This window comes from Pieris napi, chromosome 10, assembly GCF_905475465.1.
Source record: "Pieris napi chromosome 10, ilPieNapi1.2, whole genome shotgun sequence".
Lineage (NCBI taxonomy): Eukaryota > Metazoa > Arthropoda > Insecta > Lepidoptera > Pieridae > Pieris > Pieris napi.
Genome location: NC_062243.1, coordinates 1,251,127 through 1,277,291, shown reverse-complemented (window position 1 = coordinate 1,277,291; position 26,165 = coordinate 1,251,127). Strand labels below are relative to the sequence as shown.

At 32.5% G+C, this 26,165-nt stretch overlaps 1 protein-coding gene across 2 annotated transcripts; it reads left to right on the top strand.

The window, feature by feature from the left end:
* Window positions 1-2,429: 2,429 nt before the first annotated feature.
* LOC125053380 (cytochrome P450 4C1-like) lies at window positions 2,430-14,449 on the top strand. 2 transcript variants are annotated; one of them, XM_047654729.1, is made up of 11 exons: window positions 2,430-2,571; window positions 3,814-3,917; window positions 4,570-4,662; window positions 5,176-5,286; window positions 6,160-6,351; window positions 6,859-7,055; window positions 8,776-8,851; window positions 8,920-9,118; window positions 10,167-10,321; window positions 12,286-12,456; window positions 14,221-14,449. In XM_047654729.1, coding segments are annotated over exons 2-11 (1,362 nt in total). In that variant the 5' UTR covers window positions 2,430-2,571; window positions 3,814-3,916; the 3' UTR covers window positions 14,388-14,449. The 2 variants fall into 2 exon arrangements, with proteins under 2 accessions (XP_047510685.1, XP_047510684.1); XM_047654728.1 differs by lacking the exon at window positions 2,430-2,571 and having other exon boundaries at window positions 3,637-3,917.
* Window positions 14,450-26,165: the final 11,716 nt, after the last annotated feature.

Genomic DNA, 26,165 nt, shown 5'->3' with positions numbered 1-26,165 from the left:
CTTAATTTTAAAAATGCACAACATTAATATTCAAATTTTCACTTCTGCCGGCACTCCCGGAGTGCAACCCATCGTTTTTTTTTTAATCTTATTTTTTGTTTTCAAACATCACAGACGGTACAAGGAGGATAAACAGATACATATCAAATATTATATAGAATAAACATGTGTGAATGTAACATGAGATTTTAAAAAGGCGCAACACACAACTCACGAGGGGGCTCTCTGTATTGAAGAAGTCGCATGGGTCCGCCAAGCATCTGCTAATATACACTTTAAATTCATAATTATGTAGGAATAAACATAATAATAGCAAATAAAGTTTCTAAAACGACTCAGCAAAAGGTCTCCATGGAGTCGCTCAAAATGTTAACCGAGTCATTTTTCAGGACATTTTTGTGTTTTACACAAAACACAAGTTATACGTTTACCTTTTTTTGGTAGACGAATACACACACTAATACAATAAAAAGGAGTTTGTATGGTATACATATAAACATTTTGAATGGTATATTATCCCGAACTAACATATATTATCTTGGAAGACATACAACGAAACGAAACTAACGGAGTGGATTAATTTCAATATTTAACTCGACGTATACATCAGTTATTCATATTAAAGTCTTCTTTGAAAATATTATATATCGATATTATTTGTTACTATGACAACATATACGAAATATTTTTTTGGTTATTGCATCCTAAAGGGTGTGAATTTATATGCAAACATATATGTAATAAAAGGTCCGTGTATCAAAGGGAAATCACAAATAGATCACCAATTGTTAAAAAATAAATCAGACGATTTTCTTATTGTTATTTTTGAAGTGCGTTATATATTTTATTAACAATCAATTGACGATGTATATGATCACGCTAGGACCGAATTATCGCAAGTAACGTGAGGTTCAGTAACGAGTTCTAGTCGTTCAGATTTCATTGTGTATTTCATTTGATATTTTGAAGAATTTGCTTCAGTTCTGAATTTCACTGGCTGTGCTTGCGTGTGCTAAAGGATCAATACTGCGGTACTGGAATCAAATCGCATGTGTTCAGTGTTCAAGGCCTAAGGTATTCCTTATTTATGTTTAACTGAAACGCACATTAACTCTAACTGATTTGAACTGTATATAGTAGTAATAAAATAATACCTTTAAAGAAAAAAGCTTTTACCGGATTACAGTTATGTATTATTATAAATTTACAATTATTTTTGCAGCTGTGATACTTTTTGACATTCAACATCTTTTGTCTTCAGTCACCGTGACCACGCACGCTGCAAAGCACGCGAAACTTCGGATGAATTTAAAATTATGTCAAATAATTGTAAATTTATAATAATACATAACTTTAATCCGGTAAAAGCTTTTTTCTTTAAATGTGTAAAGGTTATGTTAATCAAAGACAAAATAATACCTATTTTTATTTCTTACTTTTTTGCCTCAATTGGTACTAATAGTGCTGTATTTAAGGCTGAACACACCTCAGTTTTCTATTGATACTTGTCATGTAAGAGATTGTATAATGCAGTGTAATATACAAGTATGTTCTTTGATAGAACACAACTAAGATACTTTACAAATCTTGTGAAATATAAATAGTTGATTAAGTTTATTTCAAATTTTAATAATACTGGACTTACATAAGACGGATAAATAAAAAGAATGAAAATTACGTTTTTAAAACTGTTATTTTATCTAATAAAGCCTCATTAACTCCTTAAAACGGCACTATTATAATTCTTATTAAAATTCGAAAAAATCTACATCCTGTATATTTTACTATAATATCCACTAGATTGGTACTGATGAGTCCTTGCGTTAGACATACTATTTATAGTTGTTTATTGAGTGTATTGAAGATAATATTTTAAGCTATACGATATAATTTTTTTTCAAATCATAACTTTTTGTTTACTTCATACCCCACTGTGAAAAAAAATTACTCTATGGAAAAGTGTCCCTGTATTACAAGTTTTGGCGCATTTAATAGGGATTCTGAAAAGGTATTACACATGGCCATGCGACGCTTGACAGTTTTATACTACGTAGTTATTGATTACTACATTACAGGGAACAAAATTTGCTTGTTGAAAAATAATATAGTCATATTATTTATATATGCATGTGTCGCGTGAGTTTCATGTTGATTAAGAAATGTGATTGTTCACTTGACTTGGTGTAATAAGTTTTTTTTAGTTAACACGTAACCTAATGGTAAAGGGTACACAAGAAATTTTATGACAGGTGTGACTCGTTTAGGTATATTACATATATATATATAGGGTGGTCAAAAAGTCGTGGATCAAACGCAAATAGGGGATAGATGAGGTCATCAGCTGCAAAAAATTGTTTTATGGAGGCTTACCTGATGTTAAGTGATGCCGCCGCCCATGGACACTCATATTGCCAGAAGACTCCCAAGCGCATTGCCGGCCTTTCAAGAATTGGTACTCTCTTTTCTTGCAGGACCCCAAGTCGAATTGGTTCGGAAATACTTCAGTGGGCAGCTGGTTCCACATATTGGTGGTGAAGAGAAGATACGCAACGCTTCGAGGGAAGTTTGAAGGTCAATGTTCAGCCGTTTTATTCATATACATACAACCATTTGATAGCTCCAGATAACCAATAGATATATATAAAGAAAACACTTTTTTACCGGATTGAAGTTAGGTATTATTATAAATTTACAATTATTTATTCATTTGGTCACCGTTACCACGCACGCTGTAAAGCACGCGAAACGTCGGAAAAATTTAAAATTATGTAAAATAATAATTGTAAATTAACTTAAATCCGGTAAAAAAGTGTTTTCTTTAAATGTGTAAAAGTTATATCACTAAAAGACAATACTATGTGCAACTTATATATAGACATGATTGAGTTATTTATATTTTATTATCTGATAACTGTTACTATTTATTCATCTTTAATTTTATATTACTATCAATAAATTATACTGAAAGTACCTATATCTGAATATTTAATCTTAAACGTTTTTATTTTTATTTTGACTATAATTCAAACCTTTGACCAAGTTAATTTGAGCCATTAAGCTGACCGACTACCGACAAAAATGAAACCCAATTACGATCTTGATAAAAAAAAGATTACTTGATCTTAATAGGATATGATTATTAAGAATCATTTTAATTATGGTTTATACAGTTAAAATAATTCTGAATAATATATTTTTTATGTAAAGTGATTCAGTTCAGATTATAACGCTATTTATTATCTTTAATAATTTCTCAATGTATGTATGTGAGTAATTAAACACAATTATTCATATAAACCATACAATGAACTTTTAAATTAAAATAAAAAAAATCTGTGGCGCTACAACCTCTTTACGTCTTGGCCTCAGATTTCTGAATCTGTTTCATTATCATTTTTAAATCTAATAGGCAAGTAGGTGATCAGCCTCTAGTGCATGACTCACGCCGTCGACTTTTTGGGTTTAAGACATGTCGGTTTCCTCACGATGTTTACCTTCACCGTTCGAGCAAATGTTGAAATGAAAATGAAACAGATTCAGAAAACTGAGGCCAAGACCTAAAGAGGTTGTAGCACTTGATTTTTTGTCTTATTAGCAACAGCATTATAATATAATGACAAATGTCTCGGCATAACTGAAGGTCATTCTGAATTCTCTTAAAGGCTTTTTACTTCTCAGAACACATTAAGTAGACGACCTGCAAGTAGTAGACACGTTAAAATCGTTGAGCAATATTTTTACACAATAGAACAGTAAAATGTCTAATACAATAATCAATATTGTTCTTGTGATTTTGTGTTACGCCTTGTACAGATATAGGCGGAGAAGGGTGCACGAATTAGCGAAGAATATTCCGTCTCCACCCGGTGCATCTTCAGTGTTTGGAGCCTTGAAATATTCTCTCCTGGGAAAAGATAGTAAGTAGTACTTTGTGTATTGTAAATGTAAATTAATAATTATTTATTAAAAACTTCTTGCATTATTTATTTTTTTTAATTTTTTTTTAATAAACATATTTCATATTTACAATCAAGTATAGAGTATTTACAATTTTCTTAACCTACAAAGTAATAAATAAAATTATTAAAAAGAAAATCAAAACAAATTTTAAAAGTTTGGTCCCTGTGGCATTGTTCCTATAACGCTGGCAGCATTTCCTCGCTGTATTGCGATATTTATTCGTTGAGCCAGGAAAGTACCAGCTCTGGGGTCAACGTATCTCCTGTGTGTTTTTTACTTATAATAAATACATTAAAATATTACATAATTTAAATACCAATCTTTAGCATTATATTTTCTAACGCACTATAAGTTTTGTTATCCCTTTACTTAACGATAAAAATGATAAAGATATCATAAAACATTTTTATTTACCAACAAGCAATACTAATTTACTCTTCACCTTTTATTATTTTTCGATTTAATCTTTTTGTAAACTTTCTTCAAGCAGTATTTTGTTAACATCTTTACAATTTATGTCACAAACAGTATAGATATAGAAACTTATTTATAGTATTTAAATAACTGTAAATTAAAATATGTCTTTGGAATAACAATTATTTTCTTTAGTGATTTTAGAGCTGTTAATAGAGTACAGTCGATATGCACATAGCATTGGATGCGGAATGGTAAAATTCATGACTGATCCACATATTTGCATTGGTAAGTACATTTTCCTTTATTTTCATACTAAATAACATAAATTTTATTTTTAATAAAATTTGATGAGTAATTTGAAGATTAGTAACCCGGTTGATTGAGATGCCTCTTAACCTATTGTTGAACATTATTTCCTTTAAATTCGTCTCTGTTACTTTTATTCCTATAGCTTGTTCAGTTATAACTGTCGTATCAATTGGACAGTCGCGTCGGTCAGAACATGTAACACCGTCTCTTCAGCTGTATACAAGGACAGGCAACACTTTGTATCGTACCTTTTATATAAACTAATTAACCATATATTTCATTCTCTTACGGGATCAATCAAACAAAAAAAAATATATTTTTTGATGAAAAGGGAATTATATGTTAATGCATAAGAATCGTCGTTAGAAAAATGTTCATATATTCTTCACTTTAAGTTCTAAATGGGTTTAACTAATTAAAATTAAGAATTTGAGGGAAAATAAATACCTGTGAATATTACTAATTATTTTTTTAATATTGAATTCATAGGTGTATCAGATCGGGATGACGTTGAATATATTTTAAAGAACTGCCTTGAGAAGGATAATGTCATGAATTTATTTAGAGAGGTTATTGGTAATGCTGGAATCTACGCACCAGGTATGTAAGTTTTATTTATTTATTTATAAAAGCTTGCCAACGCTCGGCATACTGATACAAGAAAACACTTAAAGGCAAACATAGCATACAAGAGAAAATAAAAAGAAGTTAAACAAAACAATAATATAATTTACATAAAAACTAAACGAAAATCGATTTGTTAAACAAATATTATATATATATATATTATATTTATATATATATTATATATATTATAAATATTATTGTGTATTTTTGCTTTTATCTACAAGTATTTTCATGATTTATTTCAACGAACCTTTACGATTATACGATATTATAATTATAAATTAATTAATTAAAATCTTTGATAAATGAAATGGCCTATAGATTTAGGAATGAACTAGGAAAATGTACTCTATAGAATTTTGTGCTAAGCAAGAAACATAAAGAAGTAAGCTGATGTAAATCTCTATGCCTCTTTTATAATACTACTAATAAAAATTTAAAAAATATATATACTAAATATATCTAAAAAAAATCAATGGCGTTACAACCTTTTTAGGTCAGGGCCTCAGATTTCTGTATCTGTTTCATGATTATTTGTTTATCTAATAGGCAAGTCGGTGATCAGCCTTTCCGCCTGACGCACGCCCTCGACTTTTTTGGGTCTAAGGCACGCCGGTTTCCTCATGATGTTTTCCTTCACCGTTTGAGCGAATGTTAAATGCGCACTAAGAAAGAAAGTCCATTGGTGCACAGCCGGGGATCGAACCTACGACCTCAGGGATGAGAGTCGCACGCAAGCAGGCCAACACTGCTCTTTTTTATAAATATATCTCGAACAAAATTCGAGTATTTTAACTTTGTCTGCATAAAATCTATACATCCAATGAAGAAACTTGTGACTTTTAGTATCCACGTGGATTCACCGAAGAAAGATGCTCATACCAGCCTTTGGCCCGAAAATTATTAAAAGTTTCGTAAGCATTCAGGCTAGACAGGGACAAGATCTGTCGGAGCAATTGGAAAGAGACGGCCGAGTCGGTTCTGGAGAGTTTAGCATTTGGCCTTACATCAATGCTTATACATTAAGTTCTATCGCAGGTAAATAAATCAGTAGCACTACAATAGCGTGAGGTAGCCTAACACACGCTGTGGACTTAGGCAAGCCGGTTTCCTTACGATGTTTTCCTTTACCGTTCGGGCGAATGTTGAGAATATTTACGCTGTATTTGCAAAAAAAATATTACTTAAATACCTATGTAAAAATACTTACGTATTCCAAGTCACTTGGCTCACATGTAGCTTTATCCAGGGTTAACCTCAGGGCCTGAAAGTTAGAATGTTGAAGAATTTAATTAAATAGACGATGTGAATATGAAACAAAAGACAAAACCATAGTAAATTTATATTGTTTTAATTGTATGTGCTGTTACACATACAATTAAACAATTCGTATTATGTTTTACATTCTACACATATATGTCGGAGCAATGGCCTTTATTTGTCATAGTGCTATTATATAGACAAAACTTTTACGTTGTCAATTTATGAGCTTTGTGACATAACATATATAGATTTTTTTTATTAAAATGGTCCGCTATGTTACAGAAACAGCCTTAGGTGTCAAATTGGACGCTTTGCGCGACCCAAACATTCCCTTCCTCAGAGCAGTGCAAGATGTTCTATGTTTTATGGCAAGCAGAATAGTAAAATTTTGGTTGTGGCCCCAATTTATATATAAGTTTTCCAGCTTACACGCAGACGTACAAAGCTCGAAAGCTTTATTATATAGTTTACCGAATAAGGTGAGTGGTAATATTTTTAATAAACACTAAATCATTGTGAATGGAATTGATAAATTTCATCTAATTTTATAATTGAATTAAATTAATCTCTTATTTAACTTTTTTGCACATTTTAGTTTACACAATTTATTTAATTTATAAAATGATCACTAATTTAAAGTTTACACACTGTATAATGCTTGCTATCTCATTTTCTTCTTCTTCTTCTTATTAATTTATGTGCCTATCTCTTTTTACTGTAGCTTTTTCGTTTCATCGACTTTTAAATCGCAACGATTGTAAAGAAGTTTTCATTTCATAAAATTAAAAATAATAAAAAAAACATGGTAGAAGTGACGAAACCTTCAAAAATTTTGGTTTCAAGATAATGAATTGAATGCAAGTTTAATTTTTAAGTTTAATATCAATTATTAATTTTGATAAAAACTACAATGATTAAAAAAGTTTATAATTAATAATATTATGTAGGTTAGACTTTTCTTTAAATTAATTATTTATTTCAATTTTAATTTTTAATATTAATATTTAATTATAATATCTTTAATTTTGATAACTTTATTCCACTTTACACTAATTCATCATTAAATTATATATCTTTTGATTACGTTAAAACACTTGCGTTTTTGACAATTTTAACATACCCAATACAGGCCGTTCTGCCTGTATTGGGTATGTTGAGGGTGAAATTTCCATAGCAAGTCTGTGAGTGATCCTTATTGTTTTCGTTAGATCTTGTGTGCAATATATACTCGACCTTTTATGATAAAGTATTAAGCGCTATTATAATACGCGCTAAAATAATATCACATACGCATTGGCTAATAGTTCTGTTGGATATTTATCTTTCAAATTTAATGATACCTCTTAGATATTGAAGTACAGGTAATGATTATTTGTAAATTACGTTAATAACATTTTACGAGCCAAGGCCGTACATTTTGCTCACTCAGGCTTTCTGAGATTTATAAGCGTGGCGATTTCCTAAATCGTCAGAGTTGCGCCCCGAGGGTATAGCTAGACGTAGGCACTATCTTCGACTATTACATTGCATTCATTCGTTACATAGCAATTACCATTTCATTATTTCGCTTATATTCTATTGTTGTACGCTACTGGTTAATATAGTGTAAAACTAAAATCTTCCATTATTTAAAGCATAGCAAAGAACCATACAAATATTATTACGATACTTAAACACTATCTTGTTTAGTTATAGTTCACGTGGATTCCCACGTGGTAAGTCAGTTTTATTGAAGTGAAACTTGTTTATCGGGGTTGGAAAAAAATTTAGTGTAAAATTTTTTCGTTACGCGTCACATTTTTCCGTTACGCGCCATCTTTTTCTTATCAAGTATAAACAATATATTTCGTATTTCAGTTACCATAAGCCATTAATAACACAAATATATAATAACGACATCAATGATAGTAATAATTCTATTACAATTAATGAAATTCAATAATCATCTTTGTAGTAATAAGCTAAAATGAAATAATTGTAGAATTTGTATTTATGTCTATGATAATAAAAGCCTTTTATTAAACTTTATCTAATTTAACTTTATTTAACCAATTTCTGTAAAGTTGCATATAGTAAATTATTTTTTTGAAAAATAACGTCATAAAGAAGTTTCACTTCTTACGAGTGTACGTTAGTACACGCACACATATTTATTTATTTAAATTTATTATGCCTAAAAGCCAGAGTATTTATTTACAGATAATTAAAGAAAAACGCGAAGCTCTTCACAATAATAATAAAGTCAATAATTTACGCGAAAAGCAAACAATTTACGGTAGGTAATTTATTTTTTCAAGTTAATTATTAGTCTTAATACTATATTTAATTTTTTTTAAATATCAGGACAAGGCCAGGAGACGAAAAGTTTCTTAGACCACCTTATAATATTATCTGAAGAAGAAAATAGACTGAGTGATGAGGAACTGAGGGAGGAGATCTTGGTGATGATGTTAGCGGGCACAGACAGCTCCGCAGTTGCTATTGGTTACACGCTGGTGTTATTGGCGAAATATCCTGAAATACAAGAAAAATTGTATAACGAGTGAGTATCTTTATCTATAAACCAATAAAAAGTAAAGTCACAGCCGTTTTTTTGTACAACTTTTTATTGCATTTCCTCAGAAGCACAATCTGTGGACAGATCTCTATCTGTAGAATCAATTTAGATTGTTTGGATAGTTTTTAGGTTTATTACCTAAAAGATTTAGTGAAAAAACTCGGTCATATTGTTTTTCTAGATATATATAACTATTTTTATGGACAAAATTAACTGTCCATAAATATTTATTTTAATATTCTAAATAAGTACCCACACAAGCCTTTCTTTCCACATTTCCGACGTAGTGTTCTCGGTGCAAACTCCTTTATACCGCGTGCAATTGTAAATGAACATAAGTTGGCGAAATATAAATCGTATTCTTCTTAGCGTACAAAATTAAAGTAACTGACTTTAATCGTTTAAAACATGGGATTATAACATAAAATTAGGGGTAGTGGGGATGCGACGCTAGACAAACAAAAAACTGTAATGATGGGTTTTTAAAAGTGACAAATCACAGTGTTACCAATCCAGTATATAAGTGATCTATCTATATATATCTACTGTATTTTATCGGAAACGAGCATGGTTATAATTTATGAGTGTATAAAAACTAAAGGGCTCATATATTACAAGCAAAACTGACGTGTTACAATTTAGCGTCTTCAACTAAGCTTTTCTTATAATATTTTACAATATCTACTTTATTATTATGAATGTTGTGTTTGATTTTAAGGTGTACTTAATTACTTTTACGTTTTTGTAATTAAGATTTTTACTTATTTTTTAAGTAAAAAATAAAGAGCGTTTGTTTTTTTGATAACTTTATTCACGACATATATTATAAATCGTCCCACAATAGTTCTTTATCTTTCTAAAATGTTACGTTACGAAGAAGCACAAAGCTTGTCAGATTTTTAATTTATGTATAAACCATTTGCTTGAATAATGTTTTTGTTAGTTCAATCTACAATCTATTGCGTTTAAAGGATCTAAGTACAGGCAGCGGGAATTAATTAATTAGATTCTATTATATTCTTTAATATTTTAGAATCAAAAATCATTTCGGGACTAGTGATCGGCCCTTGGATTCAGATGACTTAATGGCACTAGAATACTTAAGTAGAGTTGTCAAGGAATCACTTCGTCTATTTCCACCGGTTCCAGGTATTGCAAGAAAGGCTGGAGATAAAGAAGTACATTTGCGTAAGTTGTAAAGTTCGGTACATTAGTATAGTTGATACAGAGGAGAGGTGTACACCGTACATTTCATTAGCTCAGGGTTGTACATGAGATTTTATATTCATTAAGTACAAATAAAATTTGACCACGCTTAAAAGTAAATAATCACTGTTACTAAGGGTTTTATTAATAATAATAATAAAAGCCTTTATTGCTGTAGTTACTTTTTATTTCTTTATTTTACAATCACAATATGTTACATTAGAAAACCGCTGTGGTTTGTATTAATGTAACCATAGCAGTCTTGTTTAGGAGCGCGACAAATGCATATAAAAGTAGTTTTTTAATTTAATGTTAGACCATTTACTTATACTAGTACATAAAAATGTGAAGTACTAATAATTAATATTAAAATAACTAATACTAATAATTAATTGGCAAGCCGGTTTATTTCTGTTATACAGCTTGTCCTTGGACATAGGCCTCCTCTAAGAGCTTCCTCTTCTCTGTTTCTAGCTTTACGTAGCCACATAGAGCCAGCTACTCTTCGCACATCAACTTCCCATTATTTGGGTTTTATTATTCTTCCCCAAATATCATAATATGTATACTTATAAACTTAATTACAATTACTACCAATTCTCAAATCAAGGAAGAACGAACCAAAAGAACTGGTTTCTCCTTCAACCTTTTAAATCGCCAAAGCTTTGTAAGCTCCTTCAACAATTACTACATACTCATCACACGTCAAAGCAGTCAATCATGAACAGATCCATACCCATGCTAGCATGAGTTTGTTAATAATTATTAATCGCTACGACGATATTAAAACACTTCACGCACTAAAGTTACAATGGCGCTGCGAAGAAGCTAAGATGAGGTTACACTATTCTCTACTCTTACAGTCACAATGATGTGTGTATCACAAAGAAGTTTATTCTAATTAAAAAAATATATATCACTTACGTTATTTCATTAGAGTAAAAAAAAACTTTGCATATTCGAAACTGGTCTACTGCTACTATTTCCCGTATCTCAGGAGAGAAGCTGTTTTAACTCGCTCCGAAATAGGTTATATTTTAGCGACCGTATTTGGTTCTGATTTTAGGTAGATGTGATTAGTGTTATGCCGGCTATGTGTAGGTTCAAGTTAAATTAATAATATATATAATAACTTAGAGCAGTGTTGGTCAAGTGGCTTAAGCGTGCGACCCTGAGGTCGTAGGTTCGATCCCCGGCTGTGCACCAATGGACTTTCTTTCTATGTGCACATTTAACATTAGCTCGTACGGTGAAGGAAAACATCGTGAGGAAACTGGCTTGCCTTAGACCCAAAAAGTGGACGGCGAGTGTCAGGCACAGAAGACTGATCACTTACTTGCCGATTAGATTAATAATTGATCATTAAACAGATACAGAAATCTGAGGCCCAGACCTAAAAAAGGTTGTAGCGCCAATGATTTATTTATTTTATTTCATATAATAACTAACATGCATGTGGGTTATTTATGGAGCTTCTTAATCTTCAATAATTTTGTGTCAATGTAAAGTTTGTTAGTGGAAGTAAGATAAAAAGAAAGATTTTAATTAAATTATTTTCTAGAACCTGAAGTTGTTTAAGTTTACTAGTTGAAGCCTACCCCATACTTCTATTAAATATAATAAATGTGATTTTACTAAGGAATGGTATAGTGTCATTCAAATGAACATAATTAAATTAAATTAACATTTTAATACCCAATTTTTAGACTGCCTTGCGATTCTGTTACTCACTTTTCTGATAAGGAGGGAAAATGTAGTTTATTGCTTATCCGAATGCCAAATCGTAAAATGACTGCTTTAAGACTGATTTGAGAGCGACCGCCGATGCAAAAACCGCTGTGTGAGTTCGTGAAGTGAGTTACAGAATCGCAGGGCTGTACTGCAAATATCATATCGATATTTTAATAATCAAGTACGTGAATCACCATACTTATTTGTGTTTACAGCCTCTGGTATAATTCTCCCAAGAGAAACCAGTATTGTTGTATCTATTTGGGGGATGAATCGCGATCCAAAGCAGTGGGGACCAACTGCTGAATGTTTTGACCCCGACAGATTCTCCGATAAACAAACGGCGACCTACGCATCATTCAGTTTAGGCCCTCGAAACTGCATTGGTGAGTTACAATATGTTGTAGTCTTTTTTTTATGTAATAGGAGGCAAACGGACAGGAGGCTTACCTGATGTTAAGTGATACCGCCGCCCATGGACACACAGAAGGCTCGCAAGTGCGTTGCCGGCCTTTCAAGAATTGGTACACTCTTTTCTTTCACCCTTAGTTGAATTGGTTCGGAAATACTTCAGTGGGCAGCTGGTTCCACATAGTGGTGGTACGCGGCAAAAACTGCCTTAAAACGCTCAGTTGTGGAACGACGGACGTCGAGGTGATACGGATGTTATTTGGTATTTTGCTTTGACGTCCGATAATGAAACTCAGCTTCAGGTATTAGACCGAACAGCTCCTATGAACGCTCTCCATGGTAAATGCGGTAGAAGATGCAGAGAGACCCCATATCTCTATGCAACGCCAAGGGATCAAGCCGCACGGAAAGTCACTGGTCTTTATTTTACTATAAATTTTTCTAAAGCATTAAAAGAAGTGAATCCTGACTCCATTATTAACAGGAGTCGATGTTTCGTGTCGAGAACGTTTCACGTCACGATTCGGTCTGATTCTCATGCCAATGTGTGATATAAATTACCGTTCTAGAACTCTTAAATGTAGTACTCGCGGTAATATAATTTTATATTGAACTAGCTGCCCCCGCGAACTTCCTTCTCCGTAATATGATTTTACTAAGCCTACCTTTCTAGTAATTACCAACATGGCATATTTTGCTATGCTACCCCAGAGAATATTCAATTTCCGGAATTAAAACTTTTTAGGTTTTTCTGTGAAGTTTTCTCCATATAAATCTAGGAGTTCAAGTCATAAGTTTTAATTAAGAAATAAATAAGAGGGTTGATCGTAGAGGGGTGAAAATTAAGGGTTGTATGTATTTTTTTAATGCTACGTAATAAAAAAGTAAAAAAAATAATTTTTCAAAAAAAAAATGGGGTGGACACCCCTTACCACTTAGGGGTTTAAAAGATAGATATTAGCTGAATCTCAGACTTACTGAATATGAATATAAAATTTCATAAGAATCGATCGAGCCGTTTCGGAGGAGTATGGGAATGAACATTGTGACACGAGAATTTTATATATTAGAAGATTATACCTAAATTACCAATGTTTATTTCACGAACTCAATCATGAATCATCATCATGAACAAACCAAACATGTACACATTTCTCTATATTCTTCGACCAACGCGAGTACTACATGTTTAATTAAAACTTACCTACTTACCGACGAGGCAAGCGAACTTTTTATAATATTGACATAACTCGAGCTTTCTTTTACCTTCCATCCCACGAGAATGTAAGTGCGTGCTCTCATTTCACCAATCACCATGCCTCCTGCTGATAGAGAACAAATCTCTGTTTTTAATTTACTTTAATGTTATTCATTACTTAAGATGTCATGTGGAACATGGTGTAATGGTTGCAGCTCCTTACAAACGTGGTGTAAAACAAAAAACTTGACCATTAAAAAGAGTGGCGGAGAGTTTATTGCCAATTCTGCTCTTCCGTTCTACGCTCTTGATTTGAAAACTGGCAGTAAATGTATATTTATTTTTTGACGTTCATAAGTGTACATTGAGCTACCTATATGAATAAATGATTTTTGAATTCTGACATCAATCGTTCTCAGCGTACATAAGCGTCTTGCTTATGTTAATAATGTAGTAAATTCCTATTTATACCCGTAAAAGAAAGTACATTTTAATATTTACATTTGTTTGTGTTCTTTTATAATTCGATATTATTTTTCAGGTTTCAAGTACGCTCTGCAGTCCGTGAAAATAGCAGTAGCCTCCATAATCCGTCGTTACAAAGTCGTAGGAGAGCCAGAGAAGGGACCAGTGCCAACAATAGAGAGTACATTCTCCATTATGATGAGAGCTAAAGACGATTATAAAATTGCTTTGGAGAAAAGATAGATAGATAAATTAATCAATTAAATTCTACAAATATATTTATCTAATAAATACGGGTTTTTGGATTACAAGTCTATTTATTTCACTTACACACATGAATATAAGCTGTAACGTGCAACCAAATCTCTTCTAGTCATACCCCTTTTACAATCTTTTAAGTAAAATCCTCGTTGGTCTCTTTCTGTCAAGTTGTGTCTTCGCTTTCGTAAAACGAGTCAGCTTTAGTTAAACCGGTTTAATTAGCCTGAAAATGTTTTATAATACAAAAACATATAAACGTCTTCTCGACATCTTGTGATAAAGACAAGATAAGGAAATGTTTGCATTTTTTCGTTGAGAAATTAACTTTAATTTGGTTGTTTGTTTGATATTGGAAGGCCATGTCAAGGTGAATATTACTTATTTTGTTACAAAAACATTTAAACGACATTGTAAATAGGTTGTGATTACACCTTAAACGTCCGACTTGTAAAAAATCCTATTCAATTGAATTTCCTGATTTGTCTTTTTTAAAATCAGCTAAGTACTATTACTAAGTTTTTTTTTTTTTTTTTTAAGACAATTCACACCAATTGACATGCTAAGCTGGTGAAGCTTGTGTTATGGGTACTAGGCAACGGATATACATACATATTATAGATAGATAGATATAAATACATATTTAAACACCCAAGACCTAAGCACAACACCAAATGCTCACCACATCGATGTTCGTCTCAGCTCGGGGATCGAACCCGGGACCCATGGATTCGCAGTCAGGGGTACTAACCACTAGACCAATGAGTCGTCTCTATTATTTAATATTAATTATGTTAATACATTATCCATAGGATAGTCAGGACTCGCGCTATGGCACCATCTACACATTTCATTACTTTGATTTTGCATTATCAAGTTTTAATTACCCAAACTATATTATTTATTTATATGACCAAATAAGTTTCCCCAATGCGTATTTATGTGCTAACATTTGCTGTGTTTACACTTATTACTACATACACATATAGAAACCACTACAAGTACGACTTTTATCAGTGAAAGATTAAAATAACTATCTCTAGCACAATACGAAGTAAAGCAAAGATTAGGTCAGTTCACTCAAGGGACAATTAAAAAGAATACTGTTCCTTTTCAATTGCATAGTCCGTAGACTGTTAGCATTTCCGAAATAAAAACCTTAGTACGAAATATAACTTTTTATTATTATTACTTTTCAAAAAAATCCTGCTACTTCAAGGAATAAGTGGAAAAACAAATTATTCGAATTGGTCCAGTCGTCTTCAGCTTTTGCACTAACATCATATTTTGCGATTAATTTTTATTTATTACGAAATTTTTTTGTAAAACCAAAGACAATAAATTACACTTTAGATGACGCTACATATATAACCTTACACAGTTAATTCTCGAAACATTTCTTGGTATTTTAATTATTAATTGCATTAAGATGTCATGAGACACATGGTGTAATGGTTGCAGCATTTCACAAACATTTTGTAAAATATAAAACTTGGAGAATACAAAGAGTGACTGAGTTTACGCCCATCTGATTCTACGCCCTTGATTTAATATTCAAATTTAGTGGTATTTAATTTTTAAATATTTTTTTACTATCGTAAGTATACCCATATGAACAAATTACTTTTCGATTTGAAAACTTTATTGTAAGAATATGATTTATACGCAGGGGCTGTTTTAATTTCATTTAGCATCCCTAAACGGGTCGTAAACCACAAAATTCAAGTCGTGTCCAATCACAGCCGACATTGTGTACTCTCATAAAGGCTCTATTTTACGAGTTTGCCCAATAAACCGGTGTCAATACGGCTTATTTGTTTAGGAAGCCAATAAATTCGAGTGAGGAGATGTAAAGGGAATTTCAGGCGTTTTCGTCTATAATTATGTATTCTTTAATAACGGAAAACTTATTGTTTGAGTTTAATCATAAAAGGAATTAAGAAAAAGCTATCTACAAAAACCACTGAAAAAAAAAATTAAAATACTAGTGAACCGATGAAACTAGGTCTGTTTCCTAAGTTCATCTCGATATTACTTTTAGTTTTTTGAGAAATTCAAGTCAAACATACACACACGTGCTTAGAAGCCTAAAAGGATCATAATACTCAAATATTCTTCAATTCCAAAAATATCATATACATATACAAGCTTATAACCTATATTTTATTCGAGTCAATTGTATCTCTTGAAAATCAACAAACATTTGTCTCTAAAAACCAAGAGAATTGTGAAATCTTTTTTACTCAAAGAACACGTCTTGATCAAAAAATAAATCGTTTTCCGAATTGTGAAAATTCCCGCCCACAAAAGGGCTTCGGTGTGTGAATTATAGACATGTCGAAGTTTACGCCTCACTTTTACCGACTGATATATGGGATACAATTTTATTGCCGGGACGGATGTACTTTATAGAAAGGTATATTAATTACGCCGCTGTAGGATTTTCTGTTTTTGTACATTTGTATAACACCAGTCTAAATTAACCGTTTTAACAACAGTATTTGTTCTAGTTCATCACACACATTTGACAGAGTTAGCGTTATTTCTTCGTCACATTTCGGGTGGTGGTCATCATATATACTATGATTTTGGATGCCGATTGAATTGATTTATTTCTTTGACCAGTACGATTAACCAGGCCAAAAGATTACAATTGTTATCTGCAATTAGACAGATTCAATTAATGAAATTCATACGGATGAAAAATATTTGACATGAATGACAGCGGTATAAAAACGTTTTCGCTTCAAACCTCGGTCTTGTGAAAATGTCTATATAATTTTCCTCGATAATTTTTCTTCGTGGAGTTTCATTTGCCCATTCTTACATTATATTTGTTTCTTCATTTATTTTATATTAACCTACTTGTACCAACATAAATTGAACTTTTAGACACCTTGTACCACGACACTTCGGCAATGGATGTCAATCAAGGTTCTTAATGTCGCACTATGTTTAAGTAGAGACACTTTAAGATTGTAAACCAATAATCATGCCTAGTTTGGATTTTTTAATTTCATAGAAAGAAATTAGTAATTAATTCAAGTAGTTATGAATATTTACGCTAAGGTGGAAGGACAAATAGTGAACAATTTGTGTTCCACCATCACATAAATTTCAGTCCTTTTGAAGTGAAACTTCTTTATCGGCGTTGGAAGAAAATTTACCGTCACTTTTTTCGGTTACGCGCATCTTTTTCTTGTTGATTCGAAGCCATTAATAACAAAAACATATTGTAACGATAACAATGATAGTAATAATTGTACTACAATTAATGAAATTCTGTAATAATCTTAGTATTAATAAGGTAAAATGAAATAATTGTATTATTTGTATTCATGTCTATGATAATAAAAGCCTTTTGTTAAAGTATTTGTAATTTAACTTTATTTAACCAATTCCTGTAAAGTTCCATATAGTAGATTATTTTTCGAAAAATAAGGTCATAAAGAAGTTTCACTTCTTACGTGTGTACACTAGTACACGCAATTTTTTTTTATTTTAAATAAATAAAAACAATCATGATATTTTGTGCTTCGTGTAAAGTAAGTAAGTAAGTAAGTCGTGTCTATTTTGTAATCACTTTTGTTCATTAGCCCACTTTCTAACGCCTGATAAGCCACAACCCTCCAGAATGTCCGCAGGATTCTCAGAGCGACCTCACATCATCGTGAATCTCTCACGCATTCCAGAAGGACGTGGAACATCATTTTATCGCTGCCCTGAATAGCGTCTTTTTACAGTGATAAAAGTTATTAGTTTTAATAGTGGTGATAAGACCGAACACATTTATTGCGATATACTATGTAACTTTTGGTTAAGTTTAATTTGAAATTTAGCAAGAATGTTCATACCAATTTCGGAAACATTTAATCTTGATAACATTGGGCCTATATGGGTTTTTACACTGCGTAATTACAATATTTTAAATACAGATTTACCGCCTCTGCAGTTTTTTGTTAGTTAGTTTATTTCTCAAATATACTCGACTTTAAATAGGTTTGATTTATCGATTAGATTGATTAATTATCTTAAGTTGAAAATATTATTTGAAATAGTTAATATAAATAAATAATTAATAAATCAGTGTTGTCTACAACCTTTTGAGGTCTGGGCCTGAGATTTCTGAATCTATTTCATGATCATTTGTCAATCTAATAGGCAAGTAGGTATCAGCCTCCCGTGTTTCACACACGTCGTCGCCGTCGGGTCTAAGGCAAGCCAGTTTCCTCACGATATTTTCGTTCACCGTCCGAGCGAATGTTAAATACGCACAAAGACAGAAAGTCCATTGGTGCACAGCCGGCGATCGAACCTACGACTTCAGGGATGAGAATCGCACCCTAACGAGAGCTGCTCACTTAAAATAGTAGCGGCCCAAATTCTTACCAGTACTTAATAATTAAAATATACATTCAAATTAATTTTAAATTACATTATTTATATTTCAATTTCTCAATCTACAAATTTAAAAATATATATATTAAACCATGTGTTATCATATAGTATATGAGTTAATATTTTCCACTTAGGGAAATAGCACACAATATCCCAATTTCCGGGATGTTTTGAAAATGGAACCACCTTAGTTCAACACGTAATATTCTCGGGGAGGATAAGGAAAAATTAAAAAGTAATTCAGATTATCGATTATGATAATATTGCCATTAAATTGCAAATATCTTTCCGCTGCCGATTTATAGCCTGCGCAACCTGGCGATAAATGTAATAGGAACAACTTTTACAATTTGATACGTTTATTGGAAAATGATCAGAATTGCACGATATATCACGACCAAAATATAATTTATAGACTTATTAATACAGTTCTTAAGGTAAATAAAAATGTAAACCGAACTTTAGATTTATTCTTAGTAGTAGTAGATCTAATTGACAGGTGCCAAATGATTCTCATTTGTTTATTTAACAGTTCTTAGTGCATTTTTAGCTAGTTATAATTTGTAAAAAAGGTTTTCATAAACTAAAGCATTCATTTCTTTCTAGATTATTTAGCCTCAAAATTGTATACGAGCTTCTAAATTTACACAAAGGGACAGTTCTTAAATCAAAGGCCTGTTATTGTTAGAACGGACGAAAAGGACTGGTTAGAATTCTCCGTCAAAACTCATTCTTTTAAATCGCCAAGGTTTTTTTTTCACAAATCGTAAACACTTGTAACCATTACATCGTGCCCCGAAAAGTTACGCACACATTACATTTGTAATTCACTAAAACTAAAACATGTTTAGTAATATCAAATATTATTTGTTTACCTAATTAAGACCTTAAGTTATATAAGATATAATATAGGAATACCTCCTCCTCATATAAATTCATAATTTATTAACTGAAACTACGATTACATTATTTTTTTTATTATTAAACTAAAATTTAGTTCATTAAAAAAGAAAACGAACCTATGTTAACATCTTTCATTATACTTTCGCTGTATATGATTCCATAATTTTTCAGAGAGTTTTTTACGCCGGCTTTTTCTCTCGGCCTACACCCTCTGTCTTCTTTGCCGATGAGTAGGGATGCCTACAAATTCAAATTTAATGACGTGGAATAAGTGATACATGTATCTTATGTTCCATAATAAACATATTTTATTTTATTTATAATTAATTGTAACACTTGGCTATGCTTTTCAAACGCATAGAATCGGTAAAACTGTCTCAAATTATATTTTGTAAATGTATTACCAACAATATCACTAAATAAAACCTGAATAACATTTACACGGAGCGCACTGGAGAAGATATTGGACACCGAATACGATCTCGTTTGAAGTTTGATAGTGCTAACTACACCTAGGTTTCCTGGCAGACGTACAGGGAATACGAATTCAAAAGTTGAGTTGCAAGATGTGGTCTACATTAATAAGCAAAGCGATTATATTGAGTTTAGATAAAAAACGCTACAACCTTTTTAGGTTGGGCCTCATATTTCTGTATCTGTTTCATGATCAATCAATCTAATACGTAAGAAGTTGATGAGCCCTCTGTGCCTGACACACGCCGTCGACTTTTTGGGTCTAAGCTGGTTTCCTCACGATGTTTTCCTTCACCGTTTGAGCGAATGTTAAATGCGCACATAGAAAGTCCATTGGTGCACAGCCGGGGATCGAACCGACGACCTCAGATATGAGAGTAGCACGCTCAAGCCACTAGGCCAACCCTGCTCAATTTTCAACTACAATTAAAAACTTGCGTAGAAAAATAAGAGAGCAATAGTTCATTAGTACACGCAAACCTATATTTAGCGAATTTGTTTTTAATTAGATGCTTGTTACTAACCAAATATAATACTCATAAAAGTGTTCGAAGTCGAGACTGACAATAAAAATTAAACTATAGTACCATAATCTTGGAGATTGTATTATTTAGCCTTGGCATGTATGAATAACCAATCCCTCTCCAAGCGGCTTGACCCCTTGGCATTGCGTAGAGATGTGGGGTCACTCTGCATCTTCTCCCGCATTTACCATAGAGAGTGTTCAGAGGAGTTCAGATACCTGCAGCTGAGTTGCATCATCGGACGTCGAGGCAGTGTACAAAATTCAACCCGTATCACCTCGACGTCCGTCATTCCACTACTAAGCATTTTTAAGGCAGTTTTTTCCGCGCACGACCACTAAAATATTTCCGAACCAATTCGATTTAGGGTCCTTCAAGAGCGTACCAATTCTTAAGTGGCCGGCAACTCAGTCGCGAGCCTTCTGGCATTGAGTGTCCATGGGCGGCTGTATCACTTAACATCAGGTTCTGCCCGTTTGCCCCCTGTTCTATAATGACAAGCGTAAAGTTACCTATAGGAAGAAATGATATGTTGATTTCGAAATGAATGCGTTTCATGGAAATAGCAAAAAAACATTATACGCGCGACGCTTGTGTTCTATACCTAACTTAAAATATCCGAGATTCATTGTGTATTCTTTCTGTTAGCCTCAGCTGTGACTTTAGAGTAACGGATTGAAAGATGTATTTTTTAAAAGCTTTACATTATTTACCTAACCTTGCTTACCGAGTTGAATGTTATGTTGAATTTCTCTACATTTCAATTGAGATAAAGTCCTTGTTAATTTTAAGCAAAAATAAGAATGTTAATTTGATAGAAATTTAATGAAATTCTTCAAATTGTTTTCCTCTTTTTTTAACCAAAAATTGTTTTTTATAAATTACACTTTATAAAATAATATTATTTAAATAACTTTATTTCAAACATAAGGTTGTAACAAAATTGGTTTTACACTAGTCCTCACGTAAGGCAGCCCCGGTATTGTAGGTGACCAGACTTTTACATCTTCCGGATCCATGTAAGTACATGTTTAAAAAAAAATCAGTGACTCTACAACCTCTTTAGGTCTTGGCCTCAGATTTCTGAATCTGCTTCATGATCTTTTATCTAATAGACAAGTAGGTGATCAGCCTCCAGTGCCTGACACACGCCGTCGACTTTTTGGGTCTAAGACATGTCGGTTTGCTTACGAAATTTTCCTTCACCGTTCGAGCAAATGTTAAATGCGCACATAGAAAGAAAGTCCATTGGTGCAGTAATTAATATTTAAGAATAAACCAGTAAGTAAAAGTAAGTCAAAATAATGAACCAATCAAGGTATAAGTATATAAGTATGCTTGAGTGTATATGCAACAAACGTGCTTGTGCTATATCTAGATAAGCTTTTGCAAACTCAGATTGCAAAATATGTAATAAGGCTACTGTAGAATCGAAATTTTAAGAAAAAGACGTTTTTTAAGGGATGCCTTGACGCTCTCTAAAACTATATCTATCTATAATAAAAAAGTCTAAAAACAGCAGTTTTCTATATTCCCATACAAAATATTCGTAATAATACTTAAAAGTCAATTTGAACTTTAATACCAAAGTTCAAGTATTAGTTGTGTTGTTGTGTGTGTTAAATTTTTATTTTTTGGCAAAATGTATTTGTTGTCTTATCAACTTTCTTTTTTTTATCTTACTAGCTAGACCTGTGTCCCGAATAGCAGAATAAGTATTTAAAAAAAATTAAGAATCGACTGTTAGGCGGTACGATGTTCGCCAGGCCAGCTAGTTGAAGATAAAAACAGAACGTTACATAAAAATGTTCTATTTTTGTTCGATTGAAACTCTCGACAGCTGTCAGTTGTCTCGACCTGACTGATTGAAACATAAAATACTGCGGGATAAATCCGCACTTTATTCTCAACTCTGTAATTGAAACCAGATGTGTTTAATAATATCCAGATTAATTGACTTAATATCTATATATTTTGTATGTTTTGCCGGCCTTTTAACAAGTGGTACGCTCTTTTCTTGAAGGACCCTAAGTCGAATTGATTTAGAAATACTTCACTAAGCTGCTGGTTCTGCAAAGTGGTGGTGCGTGGCAAAAAACGCTCAGAGAAATGACGGACGTTACCGTACCGACGTAAACAAGTACTACCAGTTCGCAAGCAATGGCGTAGAGCGGGCAAGAAGAACTGGCAAGAAACTTTCCGCCACTCTTTGTATTCGCTAAGTTTTGAGTCATACAAATGTCTGAACTCATGCATGGAGCAAATCAATACCAAGGATTAGGATCATATAAATATATGTCAAATTTATAAAAATCTTTATTTAACGTTTAACGAGAGCTTTCAATTTATTTAGTGATCATTCTCTAATTTCGCTTGTAAAAACGAATTCAATTTCCATATAAGAAGAGGTTTATCTTCTGGAGCATGGTTGGTCGTACGCTTAAATTAGTTCTCTTTCGAGTATTATACTGGTGAAAGTCACCATACGGGTAGAATTTCGTATTCGGCCTCGACGTCCGATGATGAAACTCAACTCAACGGAATAATCCCACAACTTGCAGTGTTATATTTAAATGTTCAAATAATGGAATATTCTAGAATAGGTATGTACATCAAGTTCACAAACTATCATGTAAATGATTATTAGCAAACAAATTGTCTTATTATCAGTAGGGTCACACGATATTCTAGCTTCAAATTATATAATCTGTTTTAATATAAATACTAAAAAATACTGTGGAATCGGCTCCCGGGGGGGGTCTTCCCTCAGAGATACGACCTCCAAATTTTTAAAAAACGAGCCTACTCCTCCCTCAAAGGCCGGCAACGCACCCACTAAAATGGGTGTCTATGGGCTGCGTGGACTACCCTTTTTGGTCGTCCCGCAAGCTCGTTTGCCCCCCTATTATATAAAAAAAAAATAAAAAAAATAAAAAAACATATTACAGAATAATGTCAAACAAGATATTTGTGGAAGCTGACGATATTTCGAAGTAGATTAGCAATACCTGCACGCGATTCAATTGATTTTTCATTAGCTTCCTACGCCTCGAGCTACACAATTATAGTCTGAGCGCTTGGGTAAATTATGCTACTATATTAATATTGTTTAAATTACATTATTATTAAATTAATGTCATTTTGTCAATTTTTTTTTCTGAAATGGACTTGCGATAAAATATATCATGTAAGTTCTATGTAATGTAATCATGTTCTATATAAATTTTCGTCATAAAATCAATCCAAAGTGTAAAAAATTTGCTGTTTCGATTTTTTTAAATCGTGTATCTTTCAAAATTGATACATAAACTACTCAACTCCACCATATATTTTTTCCATTCTCCCTTGAAAAAATGATGACGAAAAATGGAAAGAAACAATGTACTTTTTTGGAGTTTGGCGACCAGATCGGTCCTTAATGAGCAGAAGGCTCATCTGATGTTAAGTGATAACATGTACACTTTGCCAGAAGGTGCGTTGTTAGCCTTTAGAAGAAGTTTCTGGAAGGACCCTAAATCTATAATAATAATGACCTGTCATCAATTAAGCATCATACGTCCTATTTTTAATATGATTAAGGATTAGGTGTGCCTTTGTTAAGAGGTTTTCCTCAACTGATTCCGTTGAATATATATAGTACTAAATTAATGTTTCAACACCAGTACATATGATAGTACCACCACTATATTGAATGTAAGAAATTTACAAAGTAAAGATTTAAATCCCGGAGGAAATCTGGATCTTCAAGTCGAAAGTTACCAAAATCCACAAAGATACAATAAAATGTATTTATTATTATTTGGACCCTCCATGGGTCAAAGCCTCGTCCAAGGCATTCCACAATTTTCTATTTTTTGTTATCTCCAGCCATCTTTCCCCCACTATCACCGCAATATCATCTAGCACAAGGCCGGCCTCTCGATCTTGTGCCACGTGACTCCTGTTTTTCTGCCCACTTGTCCAGCACATTTCCATTTCCTTTGAAGGAAGAAAGTTAGTGCATCAGTGATCTTTGTTCTTTTTCGGATATCTTTTTTGTCCTGATGTCAAGGTAACTTCTCTCCATTGTTCTTTGTGTTGCTGTCTCCGGCAAACATAGGTAACTCAAATAGATGCCACTCTTAGCCTATAAATTATAAATAGTTTACTCAGGGGCAATTGCATGATAATACGATTTGTATAGCACGAGAACCTACAAGCTATAAAGACATATCTTCTTCTTTTTCTTGTAGTGCCTCTCCACTACTGGATGTTAGCGGTCAGCTCGTCATACTTCTAAAAAAAAAAGAATATATAAACCATAATTAAACAAAGTAGTTATACATTCTCTTCATTGGCTGGGCAGCTGAAATCCAGCAATTGTGGTATATGACAGGGAGCGCTGGAAGTTCTCGTTTTGGAGACCAAGACTTTTTTGATGCAGAGTTAGCGGAGTGAATGAGCGTGTGTGAGCATTTGTATAAATTTATTGCAACAAGATACATAAACCATTGGCTGCAGGTGTCTAAGAGGCGGCGATTAAGACTTAAGAATTCATGGCAATACTCGTCTACCCATTGGTACCATGTCCAATTGAAAAAAAACATTTAATTTAGCCACGATCAATAGAATATCTAATATATAAAATTCTCGTGTCGCGGTGTTTGTAGTTAAACTCCTCCGAAACGGCTTGACCGATTATCATGAAATTTTGTGTGCATATTGGGTATGTCTGAGAATCGGACAACATCTATTCTTCATCCCCCTAAATGTTAAGGGTAGTCCACCCCTAATTTTTATTTTTTTATTTTTTTATGATACAGCATTAAAAAATACATACAACCCCTAATTTTCACCCCTCTACAATCAACCTCGATTTTTTATTATGTATATCCATGGCAAAACGACGTTTTCCCGGTCAGCTAGTTTTTTTTATATAATTATAATAATTCAAATATTTACAAAAGTAGAATATACAGCTTAGATTTATGATATAGTTTTTCTTGTTATTCTTATATCCTAACGTACCATTGATCGGAACCACTTCACAGATAAAGGCCTCCTCAAAGTCTAAAAATTCGGATTGTTTGTTCTTATTATATAGTATACTGTGTAATTTTTGTTTTTATATAATTTTAATATATATAGATATATATATGTATAGATATAAATTACGTGTCACGTTGTTTGTCCGCTATGGACTCCTAAACTACTTAACCGATTTCAATCAAATTTGCATACCGTGTGCGGTTTGATCTAACTTAAAAGATAGGATAGCTGATATCTTCATTTATACCCGTAATATTATTTTATTGCAAATTATTTGTTTATTTTTGACAGTCACAATTCTAACAGATGGCGCTGTGTTGAAACTACCAACGTTTCACATAAGCTACAACTTAATGGCATAACCACCAAAAAAGCATGGTGGTCCCCAATCCCCATGACTGGTGTTCTCCTACCGTTTTCCTTGAATAGTTTGCTA

Bases quoted from the DNA above. Each gene is read 5' to 3' on its own strand.
- LOC125053380 (XM_047654728.1), top strand. From the start codon at position 3,758: ATGTCTAATACAATAATCAATATTGTTCTTGTGATTTTGTGTTACGCC. The intron at 3,918-4,569 runs GTAAGTAGTACT...TATTTTCTTTAG, and splicing joins TTCTCTCCTGGGAAAAGATA to TGATTTTAGAGCTGTTAATA. The intron at 6,352-6,858 runs GTAAATAAATCA...GCTATGTTACAG, and splicing joins TACATTAAGTTCTATCGCAG to AAACAGCCTTAGGTGTCAAA.